Here is a 26,327-nt window from a genome sequence, read left to right as displayed (position 1 = left end):
CAAGCGGCGGTGGCGCGACTCGTCAGGAGGCTTGGAGCGGCGACCGGCCGCGCGGCTGCCCCAGTATAGAACCGCAGCCCCCGGAGCCTGCCCCAGACCAGTCGGCCGAAGCAGCAGCCCTCCCCTCCCCTGCCTGTCGCCTCCCACCGAGCACCTCCTGCATCGGCCCATCAACGTCCTCAACGCGTGCCGGGCTCCCGCCAGGGTTCGCCGCCCAGAGGTCCCCTCCCAGGTCTGAGGGCTCAGGAGGAGAAGGAGGGTGGGGTGGTCTACCAAGGGCTCACAGGCCCAGAGAATGCGGGGAGACAGGGGGGCCAAGTCCAACGGTGTCTGTGCCAGGGCAGGGTCAGGCCTGGGGGTAGGGACACTAGGGAGCCCCCAGCATCGCAGGCTTGAGGCATAGGTCTTGTGCCTCTGAGGCAGGGCTGGGGGACAACCTTGCCGTGCGAAGGCCTGGAGGTGGGATGAGCAGGGTGGGGGAGAAGGGAGGCAGGTGAGGGGGGATACAGAGGCTTTGCTTTTATTCTTGAGTCACAGGGAGCCCCAGAGTTCTCCACAGTGTGAGCCATGATCAGGCTGGTTCTCGGGAAGTGAGTCCTACACGGGGAGCCAGCAGGTTGCTCCTGAGCAGAGCACGTGGGGGTGTGGGGACGAGGGTCCTCCTCCAGGCAGCACAGCAGGCCACACTGCAGCCTCAAGCCATTGCTCTTGGCTCCAGGAGTCCAGGGCCGAGCGCCAGCCCCGCGGGTGATGGCTTCCACGGCCGAGCCGCTCAGCCAGGCAAAGGGGCACCGGTGCTCACCGCGCACGCACTGAGCACCCCCTGGTCACCGGCCCCTTCACAGGCGGGTGATCTGAAATCAGGTTCCCGTGGCGACCTCAATCCCTGACCCCACCTGTGGGATTTACAAAACACCAAGAGTTTTCACCAATACAATATTGGCTAAAGGTCCCACTGTCCACTTAACAGAAGAGCAAGACCGAGGTCTAGAGTCCCCGGCCAGGTGGAGAGAAAGCCACAGCGGTGCTCTAGCCCGGGGTCTATGGAGCTGTGCAGCTCCAGACCCCAGTAAGTAGAAAGGTTGGGAGGACCGGGTTTGGTGGAAGGGGGAGTGTTCTCAGGGGGTGTTTGCTGATGGGCAGGAGGGAGGGAGCAGGCAGAGTGGGGCACAGGGAGGTCCCTGGAGCTCAATCCGATGGCCTTCGTGGGGGTGGGCCAGGGAGAAGAAGGGGCCTCTAGAAGCACCCCCCACGGGAAGTCCAGTTCCTGATGGGGATGATTCAGCAGGCTGGGGGGGGGGGGCGCTACAGTGACAGGGTCACACGTGGGAAACCTGGACTCACCACCCAAGGGTTTTGATCTTCTTTGCAAATCTTGACCTTTAGAACCCCCGGAAAGGGACTTCCTAGGAAGATGTTCAATGAAAAAAATAGGTGGGTAGATGTTACAGGCGATGGAGCCTCTCAAAACCAGCATCCCAGGCACGAGGGGACAGTGACTCTGTGCTCCAGGGCCCCGGGCACTCTGGGAGTCCGGCAGCATCCCTGGGCTCTTCCACTAGACACATGGCATCCCCACAGGTCACAACAATCGAAAATGTTTCCAGACATGGACAAATGTCTCCTGGGACAGCCCTCACTGCCGTGAAGTGTGGTTTCGGTTTTATCAAAAGGAAAGTGTCTCCGACGCTCCTGGGGACGGGGCGGCAGACCAGGTCGCCAGCTGGCAGCGTGCGAGCCCTTGGCTCCATGGCTTCCCAGAATATCTCTCCCGGATACATTCTCCTGTCTGCACCAGGATGTGCGGGCGAGGGCCGTCCCAGTCCCATTCGCAGACGGAAGACGGGACAGCCCCAGGCCCACGCAGGAGATCATGATGCATCTGGAGTTCCCAGAAGCACCTGGAGATGGAAATGCAAGTCAAAACCACAAGGGGACTCTGCTTCACACCCAGCGGGGTGGCCGGAGTCCACCTTCCACGCGCTGCTGGGGACGTGAACGGTGCAGCCGCACAGAAGGCTGTCCGGCAAGCTCCTTGAGACGCTGACTGTAGGGTTGCCATGGGAACCAGCACTGCCGGCACACGCTCAGAAGAAACGGAACAGCTGGAGGAAAGCGTGTGCACCCGTTTTTGTAGCAGCGTCATTCGGAAGAGCCCAAAGAGGAAAAAAACCCACATGGCCTTGAACAGGTTAACAGGTCTTTACAAGCGTGGTGTGGCCGTATGATGGAGCGTAGCTCGGGTGTCCATAGGAATCGAGCCCTGATGCATGCGGCACTGTGCATGGACACAGACGGCATCACGCCAAGTGAGACCATCACCGCGACTGTCTGCCCTTCCGCCTGGAATCAGACACCGGGTGAGGGTGGGACCAGGCCAGCCTCCTCCTGCCGGCACCATGGAGTATCAGAGCTGGCAGCCGTCACCTGTTCCAGAGTCCAAGTCCCCGGTGGAGGGGCTGGGGGTCGGCCCAAGCCCCTGGGACCCTGAGCTCGGACGTGTGGGGTCCGCGTGGGATTGATGGTGTGCCCCCTGCTGCGGCAGGCGGCAGGACCCCCAGGGCGCAGAGTCACCCATCCCGTGGACAAGAACGCTGTGACGCAGCCCAGTCACACAGTGGGCGGTGCCGTGCAGTGTTGGGACCCAGCCACCTTGAGGCGGTGAGCTTTCGCTCCTCACTCCACGTGCTGCTGGCTGAGCACTACAGTTCTGGAAAGCCGCGTGGTGCCAAGCCTCATTCCCCACGGACGCCCAAGGTGAACACACCTGTCCCAGCCCCTGGCGCGCCCTGCCCCTGCCGGATCTCGGCAGCCGGAAGTGCACTACGGCGAGTCGTAACCAAAGCACAGAGACGGGCCGCCTCCAGACCCCGCCGGCCTGCGCAAGGGGCGAGGGGCTGCGGGGTGGCCAGGAGCCCGACACCCACCCAAAGGACTCAGTCCTCAGAACGGGGCTGGAAATGTCAACACCGCCCTGTCGCTGGGGCTGTGGGGAGGGGCGGGGCTAGGACAACGGGGGCAGGGAGATGCCCCTGACTTCCAGAGGGGAGAGCTGGACGCTCAACACATGTGGGGCCGTTTCTTCCTGGGGGTGTCCAGTGGGGAGCTACCGGGCAGCAGGGCTCTTCAGGCGAGCACCGCGTGCGAGCCCTCCTTTTCCTCCCGCGTAACCCTGCTGTGTTCACTTGCTACCATCTAGAGGGCTTGAAACGGCAGAAATTTATTCTCACACAGATCTGGAGACCGGAAGTCCACGATCAAGGTGCGGGTGGGGCTGTGCTCCCTCCCCCTCTGTCCTAGGTGGCACTTGCTCTATGTCTCTGCCCCTTATAGGGATACTTGTGACACCACATAAGTCCCCCCCAGGGGAACCCAAGACAATCTCATACTGGGGTCCCTAATTCGATCACATCTACAAAGATCTTTTTTCCTAGAAAGGAACTCACAGGTTCCGGGCATTAGGAACACGTCTCCTGGGGCTACGGCTCAAGGGCGGCGCTCGGAGAGGCCGGCCGGACATTCCGGGACGCTCTCTTGGACCCTCCCGCCCTGCACCAGAAACAACAGGGAAAGCGCCCAGGCCTGTGTGGGGTTGGCTCATCCTCACTATCAAAACATGCCACGTTCCCACACGCCCAGAGCCACGGAAATGGCCACGTGCACAGATGTTTTCAGATGAAACTGGGAGAAACCTCTAACCATCCACAGACACTCCCAGGAAAACAGAGGCCGATCCCCAGAACCACACAGAGCAGGCAGCTCGGCCCCTGCTTCCCGACGGGGTGGAGGTCGCCCAGTGGGTGGTGGCCGTTCTGCTCTTCCTCTGAGAGATGCTGGCATCGGCCGGTCTCCAGGTGATCACACAAGAGTAGAGAACGGAGCCCCTTTCTGCTCGCACCCAGCCCCCGCCCTCAAAGGAGAGCCCCCCCCCAACAGCATCCGATGTGTTTCCCGTGTGGGTGGGCTTGTGTCCCTGACCCGCAGGGGAGCGCAAGGTGCGAGCCCCTGGGAGCCTCAGGGGTGCTCCAGGTGCCAAACTCTCCCCCATGGGGGCTTCACCCCCCCCCCCACCGATGTCCCGGGCCACGTTCCCGCTCCCTGGTCCCCGCAGTAGATGCCGCCACGCCCCCTCCAAACCACAGGATCCTTGGAACCCTGGCTGCATCCAGATGCAAACACCCCAGATCAGTGTGGCCTCCTTCCAACCCCAGCCGCGCACACGGTGATGCCCTCACTGCTTCTGGTAGCTTCTCAGCCTGAACCCATGTCCGGCCGCCACCTTCTGCCTCCAAGGCGGACACGCAGTGCTGGGGCCTGCTTTCCCGACAGCACCTGGGTTCCTGTTGGGGGTCGCCTGTCCTCACAGGGGTCACATGGCCGGGGGCGTCCGTGAAGCCACAGGGCTGTGCACACACAACCTCCGGGCACCAGCACACAGGGGGACACGCTGACAGGGCCCCTGGGGTGCACCTTGGACCCTCCCCCCCGGGCCGGTTCAGACACAGGGGCGGCACGCGGCCGAGCGTGGCCGGTCAGACGCACACACGGGACCGCACGTCCTGAGCTGTGCATGGGTCCCTGAGGCCAGCGGCTGCTGGTCTGTGCGCTGAGCCTGTTTCCCCGGGCTCCCCTGTCCTTCCTGCAGAAGCCCGTGAGCTTTAGGTAGTCCAGTGGGTTTCTGCTGCTGGGAAGCACAGAGCCCTGCCCTTCAGCGGGGCCCTGCCCAAGGCTCGGAGGCAAGAGCTGCGGGCCCCTCGGGTCGGAGCGCATCTCTCCTCCTCCAGCATCTCGGAGCTCCCGGGCCTGACTCAGGGCCCTTGATGAACAAGACCTCGAATGGGGCGTCTCTCCCCCAAGGTGGCTGTTAATTTGGGGAAACAGCCTCGCACACACGCACCCCCTCCAGCACCCCTCCGCTGACTTCCTCCTCCACCTCCCCATGCACTGACACTCCCCCCACCTTGCTGGGGAGCCCATCTCCTTCCCCCCTGGCCCGATGGTCCAGGCCAATCCGCTGGCCTGGCACCTTGGGCCGGCCCCACCTGTGTCCCGCACAGCTCTGCCGGCAGCAGATCGCAGAAAGCCAAGAGCCGGAGCCGGCGGGCCTCCGTGACTGGTGCTCTGCGATCCCTGGGGCCCTGGCGCAGCCTCCCTGCCCACCGGCCCTCAGCCTCCGGGAAGAGGGCATCGTGAACGGCAACGAACTTGGAGAGTGTGTCACCGCGGAGACACACGGTGGCCCTGGACTGGCTGGGGCTCTGGGGTCTCCTCCCTTGGCCTGGGGCAGCAGTGGGTTCTGGGCCACACCAACCCCCATCTGGAGCTCAGATCCCCGGGGGCTGCCCAGTTTGCCTTGTCCAGCCCCCAGTGTGGCCCCAGCACGCACGTCCCCGGGCCCACGTGCCACCATCACGTTGCCCCAGGCCCTCGGGTAGGGCGGCTGGGCTCCTACGTGAGGTGGGGACCCCACGCACCACTGTCTGCTCCGTCTACAGTGCTCTCCGGGGACCCCGGGCAGGTGGCGCTCCCTGTTGCACTGCGGGGAGAGGAGCCTCAGGGAGGCCAGCCTCAGCCCAGGGTCGCTCAGAGGACTCGCCGGCCACCTGCCCCGACCCGGCCACAGAGCTCATGCAGTTCCGGTCTGCAGCTCCCGGATGGTCTCCAGGAGAGCCCAGAGCATACGCACGGGGGTCTCCTTGGGGACCTCGTCATTCCTCTCGGCAACTGGGGGATTGCAGAGAGAAGGCAGGGCAGAGGCGGGGGCTGGGGTTCCTTCCTTAAGCGTTTAGCTCATTAAACAAGCAGGAAAAGCACAAGGAGAAGGAAGGCATGTCTGCAAGGCCTGTCCGACTGTCCTCCCAAAGGTCAGCGGCCTCCCCCTCCGTGCAGTTCTTGGCATATGCTCTCCCTTTCTCATCTCTGTCTGTCTCCGTCCGTCTGTCTCTCGCAGCGGAGGCTCTGGCATGGGGCACGTAAGCGTCGCACGAAGTCAGTGTCTGGGGGCCATCGGGGAGGACTCAGCAGCCCTCTCTTCGGCAGCCCAGGAAGCGCTCCCAGCTGACATCCTCTCACTCCCTTGGTTCTATTTATTCTCCAGAGGCCCCTGGAGAAGCCTCTGTTTCTCTCTCCCACTGTCCCCAGGGTGACACGTGGCAGGAGGCCCTGCACAGAGGAGCTGCCCGAGCAGAGCTGCCGTAGGGCTCCCTTCCATCCCAGGACCTTCGAGGGAGGGCCTGATGATGTCCCCAATTTACAGATGGCGAATCGGAGGCTCAAGGACTTTCCCACAGCCCGGAAAGGGCAGAGACGGGATTGGACTCCAGGCCTGTGTAACCGCAGCAGGAACCTGGGGGTCGGGGCAGTGTGGGTGCCCCCTCACCCCTGCCGCTAGCAGCTGGAAGGAGCAGCCCCGGCGCCTGAGAGGAGGCTGTCCCCCGCCGGCTCCGTCCACGATGGCTGGCACAGGCCTGGGAGGTAAGAATGCAGGCTCTCAGGCCTCCCTGAGTGCATGCAGGGAGCGGGCAGCACGCTCAGCCCCCCTATCTGGACTAGGCTACATTTCATGCTCCTGATCCACACCTCATGGGTCCTGTTGGCCTCGGGGTCGGTGCGGGTCAGTTAGCGGCTCTTTGTCCCTCCTGGGGTGTCACCAGCCTGTGCTCCCTCTCCCTTCCAGGTCCCTGGTGCTGTTCCTGTTCTGCAAGTCAGCCGTTTGGGCCTCCCTGAGTGCCCCAAACTGGACATGCCCACATCTGGGCCACACGCTCTCTCCTCCCCCTCCCCAGGCCAAGGTCCCACCTCTCCTGGCAATCCACCCGTCCCCCTCACCAGTCTCTCTCCCTTCCAGCAGCAGCCGGGCCTTGAGAAAACAGAGAAACAGGCCGAGCCCCACCCACCTGCCACCAGCCTCTGGATCACGCTAGCTATCCCCTCCCACTTCACGCGGCACCCTAGATACACGGAGGGGAACATAACACCCTGCCTCTACCTCTCCTGGGGGAAGCTGGCCTGGTCCCCAGTGGGCTCTGAGGCGGGCGGCCTGGCAGTGCGGGTACATGGACTGGTCGCTCTCCCACGTCTTGCCTCCTCAGGTTTCTGGTCCTGGGGAGCCCACCTCCCCCTGAGGCTCCAGGGACACAGTTTGGGGCTCAGATGTCATGGGTTGGACTGACCATCCTCTGGGCCTCTGATTAGCTTAGAAGTGGACGTATGACCCAAGGTAGTCCGATCCAAGGGAATGCCAGGCTTCTTGCTGGGATGCTGGTACAAAGGTGGATGTGAACCAGGGAGTTTGCAGCCTTAGAAGCTGCATCTTGGGACCCTAGGATAAAGAAGGGACTTCAGGGCAAAAAAACCCAGTTTATTATAAACTGGTTTATAAACTGGGTTTATAAATTAATGAACCCAGGCAAGAAACCCAGCTCTCAGCGGTATTGTTGAGCAGCTGGATCAAGCCTTGCCTGAAAGCCAATTCACCACTGGGCATTTCATCGCATGAACCAGTAATTCTGATTTGTTGTTAAACCATTTGCGGTTGGATTTCGTGTGTCTAGCAACTAGCATCTAGAAAGATTCTTGACTAAGATAGGCATGGGAGGGGCTGAGGCAGAGCGTGGGGTCCTTACTGTCTGGCTCCAGGAACTGAGCAAGCCGAGGTGCTGGCCCTGTCTCAACACACTCTTAGCCATGATTCCTCATCCAGTGTAGACACGTGTGCTTCCGTGCAGCTGCAGGCTCCTTGGGTTGGGAGTGGGAGGGAAAGCTCCGGGCTTTCGGGAACAGGGGCACCTCTGCTGTGACGCACAGCGTCTCAGATCAGCACAGCCATGGGCTCTGGCGTCCCCTCTGTTTCCTTGTGCCCCCGGCCCCAGCTCCTCCTGTGTTCCACTCAGAACCCGGCCCCAGTGCCTCCCACGCATCATTCAGAGGCAATGCCAGGGAGTCTGATGGGGCTGGGTCCGCTAGGCTCTTCTCCCCTTGGGACCGAGTCCTGCCACCGACAGGCCAGAAGCAGGAGCCCGGCAGCCCCAAATCAAGCTCATGGTGTTCTGTCCAGATGCAGGATGAAGCCATTCCAGGAAGCACCTGGTGGTGAACAGAAAACAGACAGGGGGTCCTCAGGAGGAGGTGTGCCTTGTCTGATGCACCTTCGCTTGGTCCGGCCGCCCAGCACAGCAGGGACAATGCACATGCTTCCGGCAGGACGGAGGTGAGCAGCGCGGTGAACGCAGCAGGGAGAGGGCACGACAAACAGGCGTGTTCACGGCAGGGCGCTCGGTGCGAAGATTCTGCGAACGACTGGCTAGAATCTGTCAGAATTCCCCAGAGCTTGCAGATCCAGAGACGTGTGCCCTAAAAACACGTACGCGGCCGCGGAGAGGCCATTGCACACGGACGTCCAGTAAACCATGAGGGTGAAGCAGAATAGCGACAAAGTGATCATGGTGATAACAGAACCCCGGTTTGCAGTACGGGGCCGGTTAGAGAAATTCCACCGTGGGTCTGCGCTTAGGAAGAATGAGGTCCTGCTGCAAAGGCCGACGAGGGAGGTGCTGCTTGTAGACTGGTTTGGGAAACCCGCTGGAGGAGCCAGCCCTGGGACCCAAGAGGCCCCGCACGGCATCCTGGGGCAAGGGGTGCGTCCTTCCAGCTCCGCATGTCCCTGCCTGGCTGCGTGGGTGAATGGGCCACCCCCTCCCAGCCTCAGCCCGTTTCTGCCCACTGTGGTTTGAACCTGTTGTGATCTTGGTGGCAAAGTGGGGTCCAGCAGTTGGGCCTCGGGAGCTTACCTCCAGTCACCTCTGTGTGAGGGACACTGAATGACGGGGAGAGGAGGAGGGCGTGGGCCGGCCTGCCCAGACCACAAAGCAGGCCAGGCAGAGCAGGAAGGAGGACACAGAGGAGTGAGTGCGATCCCCACGAGCAGAGGGCAAGGAGGAAGGCCCGCGTTCCAGGACAGGTGGCACGGCAGTCACCAGACCAGAGCCCAAGCTCCTGGGAGGCCAGGCATGCCAAGTCCAGACAACTGGACTTTATTCTGGAGACTCACGGTGCCTAGGGGGTGCCTGGGCGGGAAACGGTGAGTGAATTCCTGACAGCAGTGGGTGAGCCCAGGGGACAAAGGGCACAGTGGTTCTTTGCCAGATAAACCCGGGTCTCGTTCCACAGCCCCGAGCACAAGCTGTGTGACCTCGTGTGACGCGGAGCCTCTGCCTTCTCCCCTGAAGGGTTCCCACTCCGGGGGCCAGAAGGGAGCACCGCAGGGCAGCGGCCCGGCCCCCACAGGGAACGGTGCCTTGCCGCCCCTTCTCGAGCCCGGGACCGGCCGGCCATGGCGTGGGGCTCTTCCTGGCTGGGGTCAGGGTGACAAGGTGCGACCCACAGGTGGTGACTGAGAGCCCGGGAGAGGTGAGAGAGGAGAAACCGCTGGGCCTGTCTTCCTCCCCTTGGCCTCCACCGAGAGGCCACGGCGTAGCCCGCGCACCCCCCAGGCGCCGCGCTGCTCAACGGGAGGCTCCGTGTGTCGAAGCCCAGGGGGTCCCGGCCCCAGGCCTTCCCGGGAACCCCGGCAGCTTCCTCAGCCTCCGGCCATGTTTCCTCAAAAACAGTTCCGGTGAACAAGCAGGGGCCCTGGTGTCCTCAAGACGGGCTTAAGCTGGAGGCCGGGGAGGCCCCCTGGCAGGTGTGGGAAACACCCCTGCGCCCCAGCTGGGCCCAACCCAGGAGGTTTCCAAGATAAGCCGAGCGGAGAGTGATAGTGATACCTCGGGTGGCCCTGGAGCCCCCCTTGATGGGATCAGAACGTCCTTCCAGGATGCGCGTTGGTCCCGCCCCTCCCCGGGGCTCCGGGCCGCGGCGCCCGCGGGCGCAACCTCGGAGGTTAGGTAGTGGGCGTCCCAGGAGGCCGGCGCGCGCGCGGAGGGCGGGGCGGGGGTCCGCGCTGGCCGGGAGCGCGCGGCGGGAGCGCGGCCGGGAGCGCGCGCCGCTCCACACCGCCGCCCGGCGGCCGCGAGGGGGAACCGCCCGGTCCGCGCGGGGCGTCCGGCACACGGACGCGCGGGTCTGCACCCGGGACGCGCTGCGGGGACGCGCTCCGAGGGAGGGTGAGGCAGCCTTTACTTCTCGCCTCGGTCCGGAGCCCTGGGCGAGTGCTGCGGGGCTGCGCCTGCGGCGGGGGCTGCGCCTGCGGCGGGGGCTGCCGCCGCGCTCGGCGGCCGGCGTTCCAACGCGGCTGAGCCCAGGGCCCCTGGGGTCCGAGCGGCCTGGGACTGCGTCCGCCAGCTGCTGCCGCGGGCCCGGGTCGGGCACGGCGTCACGGCCCGGGCAGCTCTGCAGCGCGGACCCAGCGGGACCTGCCTCTCAAGGAAGCCCTGGTTGTGGCCCCTGCCCTGGCCGTCTCCCCGAGCCGCACCTGCTGTCGCTTTGCGGCTGGGTGACTCGCTACGGAGAACCTGAGCCCGCCGGGCCTTCGGGCACGGACCCTCGCTCAGCGTGCCTGCGCACACCTTTGCCCCACTCACGTGCGCACGTGCACATGCGTACAAGCGCGCGTACGCACCGGCACACACGTCCGTGGGCACTTCCACGTCACAGCTCCGAGGGCTCACACGCACGTGCGCACACGGCAACACGCACGTCCCACGAACACGGGTGCACGACGCGCACACATGCAAACGCAAACACACTCACAGACGCGTACACTTACGCACGTGCACACGCGTGGCCCTCACCGGCCCTGCGGAGCTCCAGCTGTTTGCTTCCCGCCATTCCTGCGGGCCGCTGGCTGGAGACCCCGTTCTGGGGTCCAGACAAGGCCACCGAGACTGGTGCTGGGCGTCCTGATCCAAAGACACACCTGGTTACCCCTGGGGATGCCCAGCTCCACACCCCTGCCTTCTTGTACTTGGAGGAGGATGGTACAAAAGCGAGGTACACACCTTGTCACCATTAAACTGCCTTTTGGACCTTGAGCAAATGGCTTCTTTGTTCTGCACCTCAGTTTCTTTTTTCATTTTTTAAAAAGATTTTATTTATTTATTTGCAAGACAGAGAATGAGAGAGAGAACACGTTGGGGGTGGGAGGGCCAAAGAGAGAAGCAGACTCCCTGCTGAGCAGGGAGCCCGATGCCCAACTCCATCCGGGGACTCCCGGATCACGACCTGAGCCAAAGGCAGTCACTTAACCGACTGAGCCCCCCAGGGGCTCCCACACCTGTTTTTTCATCTGAACAATGGGTTAACGTCAGAGCACGGGGGCTATGCCGCTTTCAAGGTCCTGATCAAGCCCAGGGCCTGGCCTCTGGAAAGTGTTCAGGAAGTGTGGGCTCCTGGCCTGCAGGGGAAGCGCAGACTTGTTTTCACCAGTGGGGAGACTGGGCCCAGGGCCCACAGCGGCCTCACAGGTGACCTGCCCTCCTGCCCGGCTTGTGTGGCAGCCCGACGCCCTGCAGCTCTGCGGGGCTTTCATTGCGCTGCCCCGGGAGTTCCCTTCAGTTCTATTCCCATCCAGAGCTTCCCAGCTGGGGGAGGAAGCCACAAGCAAGACCGTATTACTGACTGAAAGTTAACCGATGCCAGCAGTTCCAAAGGAGCGACAAGCCGTCTGAATGGTGCAGACAGAGTAACAGAACGTGTTCAGTGTGCAGCTCCACGTCCCGCACCCATCACCACTCCCCTGCCCAGACTCTGCTGCTGTCCGTGTCTTCTCCTGTTGTGGGGACACTGCAAGAGCCTTCAGATCGCGGGAAGAGGCCACAGCTCCAGATGCCATGAGGGAGAGTGTTAGCCCTGACCTTGGAAGGCCACCCCTCTGGTCTCGGCTCCAGGGACCTGCCTTGCTCTGGGGATGACCACAGCCCCAGGCCTCCCAGAGTGGGGGTGGGGCGGGTGGTTGACTCTTCTGCTTGGTGATCAGGAACCTGAACATTCCGCCTTCACTGCTTGTTTGGTCCCGTAGGTATCAAATAATGGCTCCAGTTCTGCCCCCCAGGAGGGCCTTCCCTTCTCCGCTCCTCCTTTTAAACATCCTCTGCCCCTCCCAGCCCACCTCCTCCAAGAAGCCCACTGGAAATCCAGCACACAGCTCTCTCTGTGTGAACCTGTGGAGCCTACAGTTCCGACCACAGGGAACTAGCCTCACTGCCACCGCGTAGACCCTAGTGGTGCCCATTCCTTCCGTGAAGGCCAGAGGCTCCTTCCTGAGGGTTCCCTCCGGCTGCAAGACGGTCCTCACGGCCAGCCGGACACCAGGCAAGCTGGGAGTGGGGGAAGTTCAGACGAGCACGCAGGGCAGCTTTCAGCCAACGATGGAGGGAAACGCGGAGAGACCCCACCTGCGCCCACTGCGACGGCTGCCCTGAAGGACTGGCAGCCCCAGGGTCGACAAGGCCGCGGGGCAACCGGAACCCTGCGCGGGCAGAAGCAGGGAGCCGCACGGCCGTCTGGAGGACCGCTGGGCAGCTCCGCATGGGGTCCAGAGGACACCCAGCCGCCGCACAGCCGCCCAACTTCGGGGCGCCGGAGCGAGAGAAGCAACAGTGCGCCCCGAGACTGGCGCCCGGGGTTCAAGGCCGCTTCCTTCCCGGCGTCCACACCTTCAACGTGGCTGCAGCGTCCGGCCAAGCGGGCCCTGCACGAGCGGGTGCCGCCCGCAGGCACGAGGCTCACCCGCTGACGGCCGCGCCACGCACGAATCGGAAAACACGGCGCCGAGGGAAGGGCGCGGCCGGTCGGTACGAGGCGCCCGGGCCAGGCCGGCACCCAGCGTGGGGCCCTCCGGACACTGGAGCGAGACGGACCCCCGCGGCGCTCACTCGCAGCACTTCCGGGAGGACCGGGCCGGACCGCGCTGGCTCGGGGGCGGGGCTGCGCCCCGGGCCGCGGCGGCCGCACCGGCCAGGTCAGCGAGCGGGACGTTCGACGGACGCCGCGCTGCTCAACAAGCACGTCCCACGAGGCCGCCCCCGCAGCTGCGCCGGAACGGACCGCCCGGAGAGCGCCCAGCGGCCCGTCCACCACCGCGACCCCCGTCGCGCCGGGCAGCCCCGCGAACTGCGTCCCCGCGGCAGGCGCGGTCAGGCCCGGGACCCGCGCTCCCCACTCTGCGGCCGGCGCGCCCCGCCCGCCCCGCACACCCGCTCCCCCCGCTCCCCGGCGGCCTGCCCCGAGGGCTCGGCCCCCGCTCGGGGCGGCGTGCGGTGGGGGGCGGCCGTCCCTCCCCTGCCGGGTCGCCCCCCACCGCACGCCGGACTCGGCCAGCTCCCCCGCCCTGGGAGCCCGGTCCCCGCCGCGCCTTCCTGATCCGCCCGCGGTGACCGAGCCGGCCCGGAGCCGAGCCCTCGGCTTCAGGGGCACCCCCAGCGCCCGCCGGCCCCGCCCCCGGCCCGCCGGCCCCGCCCCCGGCCCGCCGGCCCCGCCCCCGGCCCGCCGCGCTCCCGCGGACGCGCGAAGGCGGAAGTCCCGCCCCCGCCGCCCGCCCCACCCCCGGCTTCCCGTGATGCCCTGCGAGGCGCAACGTAGCCGGAAGCTGGTGGCGGCGGGGCGGGCGGCCGGCGCGCGTCCCCGGAGCAGCTTGCGGCGCGCCCGAGCCCGGCCGACCCCCCGCGGACCCCGGCGGACCTCGGCGGACCTCGGCGCGCGGGCTCGAGTCCGGGCCCTGCCGGGTAAGCGCGTGGCCCGAGGCCCCCGGCCCGCTGGGGCGGACACCCCCGCCCGGACCCCCGGGCCCCCGGCCTCTCCCCTCGGCAGCCGCCCCCACCTCGGTGCCTGGAAGCGTCTGGCGGCCGCGGCCCCGCGCGCCGCGCCGCTCCCCTGCCTCCCGCGGAAGGGGCGCAGCGAGCAGACCGCCGGCCCGGGGCTGCAGGCTGAGGGGCTCCCGCTCGGGGAAGCGAGGGCTCGGTCCGGCGGGGGCGGGGGCGGCCGGCGCGGTGGGCGACCCCGTCGGAGAGGCAGCGGCTCGAGCGGCCCTTCTCGGTCCCGGGTCGGGGCCCCCCGCAGACCACGGCGCGGGGAGGGCGTGGTGCTCGCTCCGGGCAGGCCGGAGCCTCCTGCCGCGACCGTGCGCCCCGCCGTGCTGGCCAGGGGTGCCGGGCTTCCGGGCCTGCTTTCCGGGACGCGCCCGCCCCGGCTCCCCGCAGCTCCGTGCGTCCGCGCAGGAGGGCGGTGCTCTGGGGGCTCCGCGGTTTCCGACACCCTCCGCACTGGGGCAGCCCTGGCACCCGCGCGGCCCGTCAGCCATCCCCGGTACCCAGCCCGGGCGCGGACAGAGCCCAGCTTCAGGGCTGAGCGCCGCGCAGTTGACAAGGGGCTTAGGCGTTGAACCAAGCAAATGCCCTCGTTGGGCTCAGCGGCTGCTGAAGCTCTGTGCCCTCGGCGGAGGCGCGTTCTGCCATCTCGGTTTCAAGCGTTGAAGAGCTCTTGGATGGCTTTTGAAGACAAACCGTTAGCTGTGGTTTTGAAATTGAAGATGCTCGTTCGTGTCTCAAAGGCAGCATCTCAGAGAGGTGGATGGTGCTGAGTCCGAAACTGGTCCCCAGGGGGTTACTTGGCTGCTCGTTCTGCAAACATCTGGTCTGCCTGATTTCATTTCACGCAATCAGAAATGCTGAGCGTGCTCAGCCCCGGCGCCCTTTGACCAGGATGTGAACGTCCGAGGGAAGGCACAGTTCTCTGGAGAGACAGCGGGGCCCGCACACCGGCCCACAGGGGGCTCTCCGGTGGCCGCCGGGAGACGAGCGTGTGCGGAGGGCTTTGTGAATTCAGATCCAGCCCGATGTCTCTCCACGTGTGTGTTGCGCACCTGTTGATGCCTTTCGCGTGCGGGCATGGACGCTCAGTGTGATGAAACTATCCTGCTTGACCGCGTCTGGCCAGGGTGTTGTGTTCGGGTGTTTGCCCTGGAGACCCGGTGGTTTGGGCGGACGGTCACACGTAGCACAGAAAACTGCAGAGCACAGAGGAGGTGCAGGTGAACTCCGCGTTTTGTCCCTCAGTTATAGAAAACCGAACCCATGTTTATGTGTCGTTTCCTCCAGCTAGCTTCAGAGTGGACACTGATGAACGCAGGAGTCCTGGCCTTCCAGACGGAGAAAGTTTGGTTGTGCGGAGAGTCGGGGCTTCTGCCCGTGACTTCCTTCTGTGTACTGGGGTTGCACGTGGGGTGCAGCACAGAGATCCTCTGGGAATGTTCACGCTGCGCGTCAACAGAAAGCTCCAGCTTCACTCGCGGAGAGGCTGGCCGCATGAGGTGTCCAGCAGCCGGGCGGGTACCCAGTTCTGAGCCACTTACAGGGTCCCTTGCGTGTTGTGCAGCGGGCGCATGTTGCCGTGAGAGTCAGGGGCCGCAGCTCACGGGCTCCGTTCACCAGTGAGGGAAGGGTAGGGTCCCAAGGGGCACGTGCGCGTTTGTGTGTTGGGGGTGGTAGAGTGGCCTGGGGCCCAGGGCCGAGTGGTGGCAGTGCGCACAGGACAGCCCCGTGCTGCCTCCCACCCCCTCCTCCAGCTTCAATGCACTGTATCTGTCTTCCTGGTCATGAATCTAGTGGGCTGTTGTTGAACTTGAGCTTCGCCCAAACTGGGAGCTCTGTAAGGACAGAAGTGGTGTTTCTCTGCAGACTGAGTTAGGGGCTCTGGTGCCCCAGCAGCGTCCCTGTGAGGCATGGTGGCAGGTGTGCCCTGCTGTACTCATGCCGTCTGCCACCTCCCCCTCCAGGACGGCCTTGCGGAGGCCGTCCCCACAGACCCTCTCACAGGCCAGCCTCCACGTAGCGGTCAGGGCTACCGCTTCGGCCCCGTGCCACAGGCTGCGGAGTGGAAGGAAGGAGTAGCGTGCAAAGGACTGGGGTTCCGTGTCTTCAAAGTTTATCGGCCCCAGTCTGACGTGTTGGCCTCTCAGGTGGGCAGTCAGGTTGAGCAGCTAGTCTGTGTACGTTGTAGGAAGACCGCCCCGTGCTGCAGGCTTCGTCATGCACTGGGACGTCTTATAAGTTGTGCAGTGCGGGTGGTGCAGGAGGCCTGCACGAAGGGGACACCAGTCGTTACGATGTTCTTAATTTCAGCATTGCCTTTGGCTGGAACCATGCAGATGGCTCTGGGTCTTTCTTAGCACACGGAGGCCAGATTCTTCTTTTTTATTCTTTTTTTTTTTTTTTAAGATTTTATTTATTTGACAAAGAGAGGCACAGCGAGAGAGGTAGCGCAAGCAGAGAGAGTGGCAGAGGGAGAAACAGGTCTCCAGCCAAGCAGGGAGCCTGATGCAGGGCTCGATCCCAGGACCCTGGGATCACACCCTGAGCCGAAGGCAGACGCTCAACGACTGAGCCCCCAGGCGCCCGGGCAGATTCCTTCCGTGAGCGGTCCCCGGTGCTGCCTAGTGAGCTGCGACGAGACCCCACAGCTTCCAGGCCGCCGCGTGGGATTTCCCTGAAGCTCCGTGTGGTCGCGTGTTTGCACTCCTTCATTTTCTTGTGAAGTAGCCTACTGGTGAGTTTTACAACTGTGTTTCTCCTTTGCAGCATCATGGCCAGCCCCAGAACGAGGAAAGTTCTGAAAGAAGTCCGAGTGCAGGATGAAAACAACGTAAGCGTCGGCTCGGGTGCTTTGAGACTCAGCAGACCGCTGAGAGCCCTCCCTGTTGCCCTTAGTCTGAGTCCAGCCTCTCCTCTGCTCCCTCTTGGGGCTACCTGTCAGGTCTTTGGGGTCCCTGGGCCCCGAGTGCCTGGGTGAGTCGCACGTGGCCGTCCCCGCAGGTGTGTTTCGAGTGTGGCGCCTTCAACCCTCAGTGGGTCAGCGTGACCTATGGCATCTGGATCTGCCTAGAGTGCTCAGGGAAGCACCGCGGGCTTGGGGTGCACCTCAGGTCAGTGCCCTGCCCCCCGTGCCTTGAGGTCCTCCTGCCGGGGCACAGTGACAGGGTGACACGCGCTGCTGTGTCAGCTCGGTGCGCCCACAGGGGTGTCACGGGCAGTGCGTGCGCCAGTCACGGCCTGCTTGGGGAGGGGGCTCTCGGACACCCAGTGCTGATCAGTAGGTTGGCGCTCTGGCCTCTAGCTTCGTGCGCTCTGTGACCATGGACAAGTGGAAGGACGTGGAGCTGGAGAAGATGAAAGCTGGAGGGAATGCGAAATTCCGAGAGTTCCTGGAGTCTCAGGAGGACTATGACCCCTGCTGGTCCCTGCAGGACAAGTACAACAGCAAGGCCGCGGCGCTCTTCAGGGACAAGGTAGGGACTGGCTGAGCAGCGGTGCCGAGGCGCTGCCCGTTGGCTGCGTTGAGGGCTTTGGGAGCTGGCTTTCTCCTTTGGTCTCTGACATGCCCGCAGGGCTGTGCAGTGTGTCCCCAGATGGGATGCACGGGCCCTCTTGTCCTACCTGGGGCGGGGGGAAGCAGGTGGGTGCTTGGTTAGTGGGGTTGAAGAACAGGCGCGCCCCCCGGGGAGTGTTGCATGCTGGCTCCCTTGTACATGGTGGCTGAAACCGCCGAGGACGACAGCGCGTCATTAGGGGTTGGAGCCACTGACCGGGAACTCGCCAGCACTGCTGTTTTAGAGTAAGACCGTCTCGGGGTTGACCTGTGGCAGAGAGCCCCCAGCCCATGGCTGCTGAGCTTGGGAGCCCTAGGGTGGGTGACAGCACTGATGGCTCCTGACAGTCCCAGACTGTCTGATGTCTGTGTCCCCTTGGCAGGTGGCCACTCTGGCTGAAGGCAAAGAATGGTCTCTGGAGTCCTCGCCTGCCCAGAACTGGACCCCACCGCAACCCAAGACACTGTCGTCCACTGCCCACCGGTAGCTACTCCTCTGGCTTCTTGTCTGGTCCCAGACCATTCTGGCCCTGGCCCTGGCCCTGGCCCTGATCTTAGCCGTAGCTCAGGACCCTCCTGCTGGCGTGAGGACGGCTCTCTAGGTCACTGGAGCAGTACAGGCTCCCCGTAGAAATGCTGCCTGTAAGTTGCATCTGAGTTGAAGGGAGTGCCGCCCCATCTCTCCAGAGCACCGTCGGTGCAGGTCCTTCTAGACCCATCCCCGTGACACGCATGCATCTCTGTAGGAGACGCTCTAGGTGAGCGTTGCTCACCTCCTCTGTCCTCTCGAGCACTGCCCGCTCCCAGGGCTGCCGCAGGTACGATGGGGACCGGCTGATCCCCGTGCCGGATGTCCTGCATGCTCTCGCGTGTTAGAGGCTGGTGCTCTGGGGTGACTGGTCCAGAGAAGGCTCCCTGTGTGCACCGTGGGTGCCCAGGGAACCTCGCCGCACCCCCGCACCGTGTGTTTTATGTGCCTGCTTCAGCCTCCATCCCTCCATCCTCTCCGCTGCCTCCCTGCGAGCGTGGGCAGGCGCTTGTTGCCAGCCGAGCCTAAGCCACCTTTCAGACAGACCTGGAGGCCAGCTGGCCTTAGTACTCTGTTCTTGGAGGAGCCCCGGTGTGACCAGGGGGACGTGACAGCGTAGCGTACAGGCCCGCACGGCTCCCTCGGGCACCTGCCGGTCCTCTGCTGGCCTCCCTGACCTCTGACTCTCCCTTTCAGAGCCCCTGGCCACCAGCAGAACTCGACCTCCTCCTCAGACAAGGCGTTTGAAGACTGGCTTAACGATGACCTGGGCTCCTATCAGGGGTGAGGCCATGGGCAGCAGGGGGCTCGGGCCCTTGGGGCGGGGGCCTCCTGCTTTCTGTGAGCAGGACGCGCGGAGCCCCCGTGTGTCATGTGGGGCTGGTTGTGGTGTCCCTGAGCCAGCGCAGGTTTGCAGAGTGGTTTTAAGTGGTGAGAAACCTAACATTTAGGGGAAGAAAGAATAGTTTTCCTTCTTGGGGACAGCCTGACCTGTAAGCGGGTTTTGTTCCCGGAGCTGTCAGACTGGATCACTTTGACGTCTTTCATGGTGGCCGGCTCTCGGCTTTGGGCCTTGCGGGGGTTCCCTGGCTTAATGCAGAGCTCCCAGAGGAGCGCCTGACCTGTGTGCCCGCCTTGCTGTGGACGCACGTCCTCCCTGGGGCCCTCGCACCTCTGCCCGGGATCTGGGCGCCTCCCGCCGTGAGGCTTTCAGGAGCGAGCTGCTCTTTGTCTCCCTGTCAGGGCCCAGGAGAACCGCTACGTGGGGTTTGGGAACACGGTGCCGCCCCCAAAGAGGGAAGAGGACTTCCTCAGCAGCGCTGTGTCATCCCTGTGCTCGGTGAGGACCGTGCCCTGCCCCACAGGCCCGTGGTCCGCTGGCCGCCTGTGGGACGCCTCCCCGTCCCTCGGAGAAGTCATCTGCGACTGGCACACTCACTTGGCCCCCGCGCGCGTACTTGTTCAGTGACCTCATTATAGAGCGTACGTTGCCGATTAACCGGGCCCGTCTCCTCCGAGCACGACATCCTGTGCGGGGCCTGCCCGACACTCCCGTCCTGCGAGAGCGCTGGGCACGGCCGATCCTGGCCCTCTGCCTGCCAGGCCCACGCTGGCGAGCTCTCGAAGCTGCACGCTTGGGCTGTCATACCCTCTGGGTTTGGCGCTCGCGGCCCTGCGCTTTGTCCCCACCCCCACCCCCACCCCCAGGGCTTCAGGTCAAACCACTGTTTTCCAAGGCAACTTACTGTGGCCTTAGACGACGTTCGCTCACTGCTGTGCTGTCCGCGGCGGCCGTTGCAGCCCCGGGGCTGTAGCCGGCGACGTCCGGCAGCGGCCCCGGCTGTGTGCCGCGCGTGTGGGAAGGCGAGGAGACATCGTCTGCGCTCATAGGATGGGGTCTTCGGGACACTGGGGGGACTCACGTGCAGATGGAGCAGATGGGGGGTGGAAACGGGAATCACGGGAGTGTCGTGTGTCTGCGGTTGCTGCAGGGCTCTGCGTCCCCGGTACGGGTCGGGGGTGTCGTCTACTGAGCGCTGCTGTCCGCTGTCCCTTCTGGTCTGTGCCCACGCACTGTTCCCAAAGTGCTGGGACGTCCGTCAGAAGTTACGGCCGCGACTCCAGAGCCACGTGGTGGCGGCTGCTGGAAGGCCTCCTGGGGCCCCGGACAGCCAGGGTCCCCTCTCCGGGGAGGAAGGGCACGCCTCCAGCCCGGAGCCTGCTGCCTGGGAGTTTATGAAGACGGGTCCCACCGAACATAGCGAGTTTGTGTCCCTCTCCTGCGGGTCTTTAATTCACTGAAGAAGCCGAACGGGGTTGTCTGCTGAGCATAAAGGTTGCTCTGCTTCGTCGTGGGGGTTGGGGGGGAGAGGATGTGTTGGGAAGCGGGGTTCTGAGGGAGACGTGTACGGGTCTTATTAGTTTCAGTTGGCTTTGGGGGCTTAGGGGAAGATCTCGAACTCAGAACAGGTCTGCCTGCAGAATAGGTGTGAGGCCCGAACTCCTCCGAGGGGAGGCGGAGGGCCCAGGGCAAAGGGACAAGCGGGTGCGTGCACGTGGGGCCGTCTGGATGGTCAGGCGGAGCATGGCACGGACGCACGTGCTGTCCCGGCTGCCACAGCGTTCAGATGTGCCCACGGCAGGAGGGCCTGTTCTCCTTGGGAGGTGGGGTTGCCGCTGTGGGAAGGGACCCCGGAGGTGGCCTTTCTGCAGAGCTAGGGTACGGAACCCATCGGCCTCTCACCGAGCGGCAGATGGCACGGCCAGCAGAGCCTGCCTGGATGGTCGCCCACGGAACCTCGACGTGGCCTCTCTGTGGCTTTTTCCCAGGGCTGGAGCAGTTTCACCACCGGAGCCAGCAAGTTTGCCTCTGCCGCTAAGGAGGGGGTAAGTAGCCCAGCCCAGCAGCCTGCCCGCGGGGCCCACATGAGCTGTGCTGGTCGGGGCTCCGGGGCCAGACAGGGGTTTTGAAGGGGCTCTGACGAGGGGTGGAGGCCATTCCCAGCCTCAGGGCTTCCTCCTGGGCCCAGGCCGTGCACTGTTTCCCCTAAGTCCCCGAGGCTGCAGCAGATCTCAGGGCTCCGCCGTGCGCTGCTTCCGTGCTGGGCATCCGTGTTCGTGTTGGGGCTGAGCGCTGTGCGGAGGGCCCGGCGCCTGAGAGGAGAGCTGGGCTGTGCTTGGGTGCGGCCTGTCAGTCCTGCAGGCCGAGTGGTCCCGCAGCCCTCCGGTTCTGCTGCTGGGCACGGGGCAGGGTTCGGGCAGTCGGGCTTCTCTCTGCCCCTCGCCGCCTCCGCCCAGGCGAGGGAGGGTCGGGGGTTTAGTCAGGACACACAGGTAGGGAGCGGACCTTGGAAGGGAACAAGCAGAAGCCCGTCTGGAGACGTCAGCTCGGAGGGACACTGTCAGGGACGTCCAGCAGGTTTCCAGGCCAGGGTGGCCTTGGTGAGGAAGGTGACCTGGAGCAGGGAGGGCCCGGGGCCGGCTCCGGGCCGGAACGCAGGCGCTGTGGACGTCTCTCCGTACGCTCCGTGGGCCCTGGTCCCCTGCATCCTCCCCCACCAGCCCGGAGGAGCCTGGCCTCGGGCACCAGGCCCTGTGGTACCACCACTCTGGCACATGGCCTCTGCTGGCTCTCTCTGGGCCTCCTCCCTGCAGGGCCCCAGCCGGGAGGTCCAGGCGCCTTCAGCAGGAGCACCTGTGGGTGGGCTTTCTCCTTCGCTTCTGAAAGTGTCTGGGGGTGCTGCGCTACGGGGAGCTGTGGGGTGGGAGCATGCTGGGCGCCAAGCAGGTGGCATGGTCTGGGCCACGGGGTGGCCGCCCCTGATGCTGGACCTGCTCCCCCAGGCCTGTGTGCCACGTGGCTGCTCCTCCAGCAGCCTCGTGGGCCCCTCGGACTGCTGTGAGGGGGTGGCTGGCAGGGGACGGGCCTAGGGCCGAACGTTTTTCGGGGTCCGGGGATGTGCCGTCGGGGTCCGGCATCAGGACTGGCGGTCTCAAAGCCCTGTGTGTTTTTCCAGGCGACCAGATTTGGATCTCAAGCAAGTCAGAAGGTAACAGAAAGCTTTTGTGTCTCGTGCTGTTGAAGTCTCTAGTCCTGTCCCGTCGGCATCCGGACGCTGCCCGGTCTGCCCTTCTGGGGTCTGTGCTTGGGGGAGGGGCGCGTCCTCGTGCCTCGCTTCCGGTGCCGTGGGTTAGCAGGGAGGGTGAGAAGCTGCGCCTGGAAGGGCCTGCAGGGCCGAGGCACCCGAAGCAGTGAGGCCCGCGTGCCGTCCGCTGTCGTCACCCGCGGGTGGGAGGATGCCTGGTGTGGCCGGGGCTGTGGCTCCTGTGGGCCGGGCGGGGACAGGCTACCCTTCCTTTCCTGGTTTCTCTCGTGGGCGGTGGTTTGGGGTGTTGGCGGTTGTTTTTTTTTTTGGTCCTCAATCTCGGTTGGTTGCCCTGGCCGTCCCCAGGTGGTGGCGGGGCTTGGGCCGCCTGTGCCCTGGGGGGTGAGGAGTGAGGCCAGAGGCAGAAGCTCTGGAGGCTGTCCCGGGGGTGGGGGTGGGGGCAGCGGCTGGTGTGCGAGCCTGGCCTGGCCCTGTCTCAGGCCCCTGACTTGCTCGTGTGTGTGGTTCTGGAAGTTGTACATTGGGAGTGGAAAGCAGTGAGGCGTGGCAGTAAGCGGACACTCGAGGTCCCTTTTGAGGACACCTGCTGGGGTGGCGCCACGGGAGCGTGAGGCTAACGAGGCTGTCGGGAGGTGCTTGCTGGTTGTCGCCCGACGCTGCTCCTGCTGTCTGTGCTCGCTCCCTCTCTCACTCTCACTCTCTCCCTCCTCCGCCCCAACCCGCTCTCTTGCTGTCTGGGTAAAGTTTTGGGGCTCCAAGCAGCAGCCCGAGCTGGTAAGCCCAGGTCTGTTCTCGTGCATGCCTTTCCCCGTCTCCGTGCTGACCACGTGCTTTGTCCTGAGCCTCCCTGGACCGTGGCCTGCGTGTGTCCTCGCTTACGGGCGTTGACTCTCAGAGCGCCTCGCCAGCCCGCTGGGTTCCCATCCGGTCCCTCCGAGCTGTTCAGGGACCTGAGACCCTGATGAGGGGCCCGGGGTCCAGAACCAGGGGACACGGCTCCTGCTGGGCAGGAGGTTCCTTTCCCGGCTCCGTCACCTCGAGCTGAGTAAGCAGGAGGGTCATCCCTGTGGCGAGGTGCCGGCAGGTGCGGTTACCCCGTTCATTGAGGCTGCTGCTCGGCGCTTTCCTCCTCAGCCGCCCGGCTGTCCCGCCGCTGCCCTAGCCCTCGGCTCTGTCCTCTTCTCCCTGAGGCAGGTGCCTGGGGGAGGGCGGCTGGGCTCACTGCTTCCGGTGGCTGGGGATGCACCTGCCTGCACCCTAGCTGGGGGGGTGGCGTGTGCCCTGTCGGCACGTGGCTGTGCTCACGGGATGCGGTTGCGTGGGCGCTGATGGGAAGACCCGTGGGTGGCCGCCGGGTTTGCTGCCGCTCTGGGCCCCTTCCTTCTGGAGCAAGTAGGCCTGGAGCAGTGGTCTCTGGCCAGCCCGCAGCCAGGGGGTGTCTGGGTGCTGGTGGGCTGCTCACCGTCTCCTGCCTTCCCTTGCTCGGCCAAACTCGCGGCCGCTGTGCTGACCCGCATCCTGGGTGACGTGCCGCTCGGGCTCGCCTGACTTCCCTCTCCTCGCACAGGCTTCAGAGCTGGGCCAGAGTCTGAACGAGAACGTCCTCAAACCTGCGCAGGAGAAGGTGACGTAGCCCCACGCCGAGTGTCCCTCTCTTCCTCCCCACCCCCACAGGCGCTCGCTCCAGGGGAGCAGCTGGTGCTGGGGGGGTTTCCAGCAGCTCCGAGTCCCGCCAGGGCCTCACGTCCCGCGGGGGCCCCCGCCCCCGGCTCGGGGAGGCCCGGCCGTGCGCTCTGTTCCTCGGGGTGGGGCCGGTGTGGGCAGCGCGGAGGTGGCTGGCGGGGCCAGGGAGGACCCCCGGCGGGCCGCGGCCTCAGGAGGTGGTGCCGGAGGACGCCGTGCTACGGTGGCCCGGGCTGGTGTCGGCGGCCCCTCATGACTCGCGGGGCGACGGGGTCGCACACAGCTGCCGCCGCGGGTCTGTGCGGCTAGCACTGGCCTCCGTCGGACGGGCCCCGGGGGCTTTCTGCCGCTCGGCTGACGGCGCCGTTCAACCCACGCAGGTGAAAGAGGGGAGGCTTTTTGACGATGTGTCCAGCGGGGTCTCTCAGCTGGCGTCCAAGGTAGGGCAGGCCCGCCTGGCGCTCGGGCGCGGCCGGAAGCCAGTCTCCACATTCCAGGGCCCGGGCTCTCGGTCCCCACGCGCTCGTGCGGCCACAGGGCCCGTGGAGCGGTGAGGAGGTGCCATGAGACGCTGCCGTGGGCGCCTGGGGCATGTGGGGACAGCTGGCCGGGGGGTCTGTCGCGTCTGCTAACGGTCGCTTCTTTCTCTTCTGCCCTTGTGCTGCCACTGCTCTTCCCTGGTGAGTGCCACCTTCCTGACGTGCGGGCTGTGGCCGGGCTGCGGCCGCCGGCTTCCTCCGGGCGGGTTTGGGTGTGCGTGGCCCCCTGCAGCCCAGCCCGCCCCTCTCTGCGTGGGGAAGCCTGCGGGGGGCTCCGCACACAAGCTGTTTCCTTGAGCTACTGCGCCCCAGAGCCTCTTGCCGCCACCGCCGTGTGCACGCAGGGAGGGCCCGTGAAGGCCGCGTGCCTGAGCCCGGCCGTGCTGCTCGTGTCTCTAAGCTCTGCCGGGTCTTGGAGCGGGACCCCGTGTGTGTGCCACGTGTGAGAACCCACCCTGAACTGCCACCTCCCGTGCCCTTCCAGGTCCAGGGGGTAGGCAGCAGGGGATGGCGGGACGTCACCACTTTTTTTTCTGGGAGAGCGGAGGACCCTTCAGACAGGTGGGCCGGTTTCCCGCGTTTCCTCGCACAAGGTCTCTGGGAGGCAGTCAGCACCCCCCGGGGGACAGGCATGGCCTCCCCTTTGGGGAACAGGGATCACCGCAGCCCCCAGAACCCTAGAGATACCAGCTCTGTGGTAATTGCTGCTGCCCAGGGAGGGGAGGGAGTGAGGAGGCCTGGGAAGGAGGGGTGCCTGTGCTGATCCCTGTCTCTGGTCGGGGTAGGTGGGGCCGGTGGGGCCCTGAGCAACCCTGTCCCCTCGCTCACCATCGCTCTGGGCTTGCCTCCTGGCTTGTCCGCGGGAAGCCTGGTCTGGCTGTTTGCCGTTACCCAGCTGCAGGGTGGGAGGGGTGGGGAGGGGACACGTTTCTTGTGCTCATGGGGCCACATGGCTTCTTGGCACACCATTTAGTGGTTCATGCCATGTGGCTGCACTGGTCAGGGTACAGCTCCATGAGGGGCTCTGCAGGGCCCCCCGTCTCAGCGCAGGCAGGGCCCACACGCTCCCTTTTCCCTTAGTCACCGCAGAAAACCGGCATCGTACATTTTGCTTCACGACAAGCTCCTTTTGGGGTGGGACTGACCCAGCCAGACTATGGTGGCAGGAGGCCCGAGTGCTTCCGGCAGGTTCTGTGCCCCTTGGCTCCGAGTTGGAGTGGCATGGAGCCCAAGCAGACAGCATCTCCCAGCCCTGTGGGCGTCAGGGTCTGGGGGAGAACACCGAGGGACGGCCTGGTGGCTCGGGCCGTTGTTCAGTGTCCTTCCGTCTCCCCAAGACCCCTGGAGGGCCAGAGCTACCAGAACAGCGGTGGGGACCATGCCCTGAACCGCGCCGTGGACCAGAGCTTCTGGGAGACCTTCGGGAGTGCCGAATCCACCAAGGGCCATAGGTCCCCAAGCAGCAACAGCTGGACATGCGCGGACGCCTCTGCCGAGAAGAGGAGCTCGGACAGCTGGGATGTGTGGGGCTCGGGCTCTGCGTCCACCAATAAGAACAGTGACCACAGCGATCTCGGGGAGGCCTGCGGGGGCAGCGGGGAGGGCAGAGCCAAGACCGCCAAGAAGGCCGCCCCGTCCGTCATGCCAGTGGGTGAGGGCTGGGACAACCAGGACTGGTAGGCCTGTGGCGCCCCCGCACTTTGCCCCACGCTTCCTCCCATCTGACCCCAGACCCCAGCCGTCGCGTGAAGACAGCACCTTGGGTGGGAGCTGGGGGGTGGGGGAGGGTGCCGGCTTGCACGGACACTGGCCTTGCAAGGCCCTGGTGCAGCGGAGGCCACGTGCTGCCCCGCGGTCCACGTCCCAGCTCTCCTGCGGCTCTCGGGCGGCCTGTGGAAACCTGGCCAGGGTGACACGGGGGGGCTGCTCCTAAGTCATCGGTCCCATGATGCCCTCCCTAATAAACCCTCCTGAGTGGTCGCAGCGCAGCCGTGCTGTGTCGGGTGTGAGACGTGTGTGCTCTGATACGTCAGGCCCAGGCTTGTTCTGGGCCAGCTTTTCTGCGTGAGGGATGTGCCTGGGGCCCTCCCGGCTCTGTGTCACTGCCGGACCGCTCTCCTGTGTCACCTCTCCAGATCTCCACGTGTGGCCGTACACGGCCCCTGGCACCCG

General features: G+C 65.1%; 1 protein-coding gene across 3 annotated transcripts; it reads left to right on the top strand.

The window, feature by feature from the left end:
• The first annotated feature begins 13,504 nt into the window (after positions 1-13,504).
• Positions 13,505-26,162, top strand: ARFGAP1 (ARF GTPase activating protein 1). Of its 3 annotated transcripts, none has more exons than XM_080814035.1 (14): positions 13,505-13,661; positions 16,512-16,575; positions 16,746-16,855; positions 17,047-17,218; positions 17,682-17,782; positions 18,524-18,610; positions 19,070-19,166; positions 20,657-20,713; positions 21,844-21,876; positions 23,501-23,557; positions 23,997-24,056; positions 24,640-24,716; positions 25,493-25,713; positions 26,023-26,162. In XM_080814035.1, the coding sequence occupies exons 2-14, from the start codon at positions 16,516-16,518 to the stop codon at positions 26,127-26,129; spliced, it is 1,239 nt and encodes a 412-aa protein (XP_080670161.1). In that variant the 5' UTR covers positions 13,505-13,661; positions 16,512-16,515; the 3' UTR covers positions 26,130-26,162. The 3 variants fall into 3 exon arrangements, with proteins under 3 accessions (XP_080670161.1, XP_080670160.1, XP_080670159.1); XM_080814033.1 differs by lacking the exon at positions 26,023-26,162 and adding an exon at positions 22,678-22,707 and having other exon boundaries at positions 13,521-13,661; positions 25,493-25,983; XM_080814034.1 differs by lacking the exon at positions 26,023-26,162 and having other exon boundaries at positions 13,507-13,661; positions 25,493-25,983.
• The last annotated feature ends 165 nt before the right edge of the window (positions 26,163-26,327 follow it).

The sequence above is a fragment of the Martes martes genome, assembly GCF_963455335.1.
Source record: "Martes martes genome assembly, chromosome: 9".
Lineage (NCBI taxonomy): Eukaryota > Metazoa > Chordata > Mammalia > Carnivora > Mustelidae > Martes > Martes martes.
This window is presented reverse-complemented; position numbering and strand designations above follow the sequence as displayed.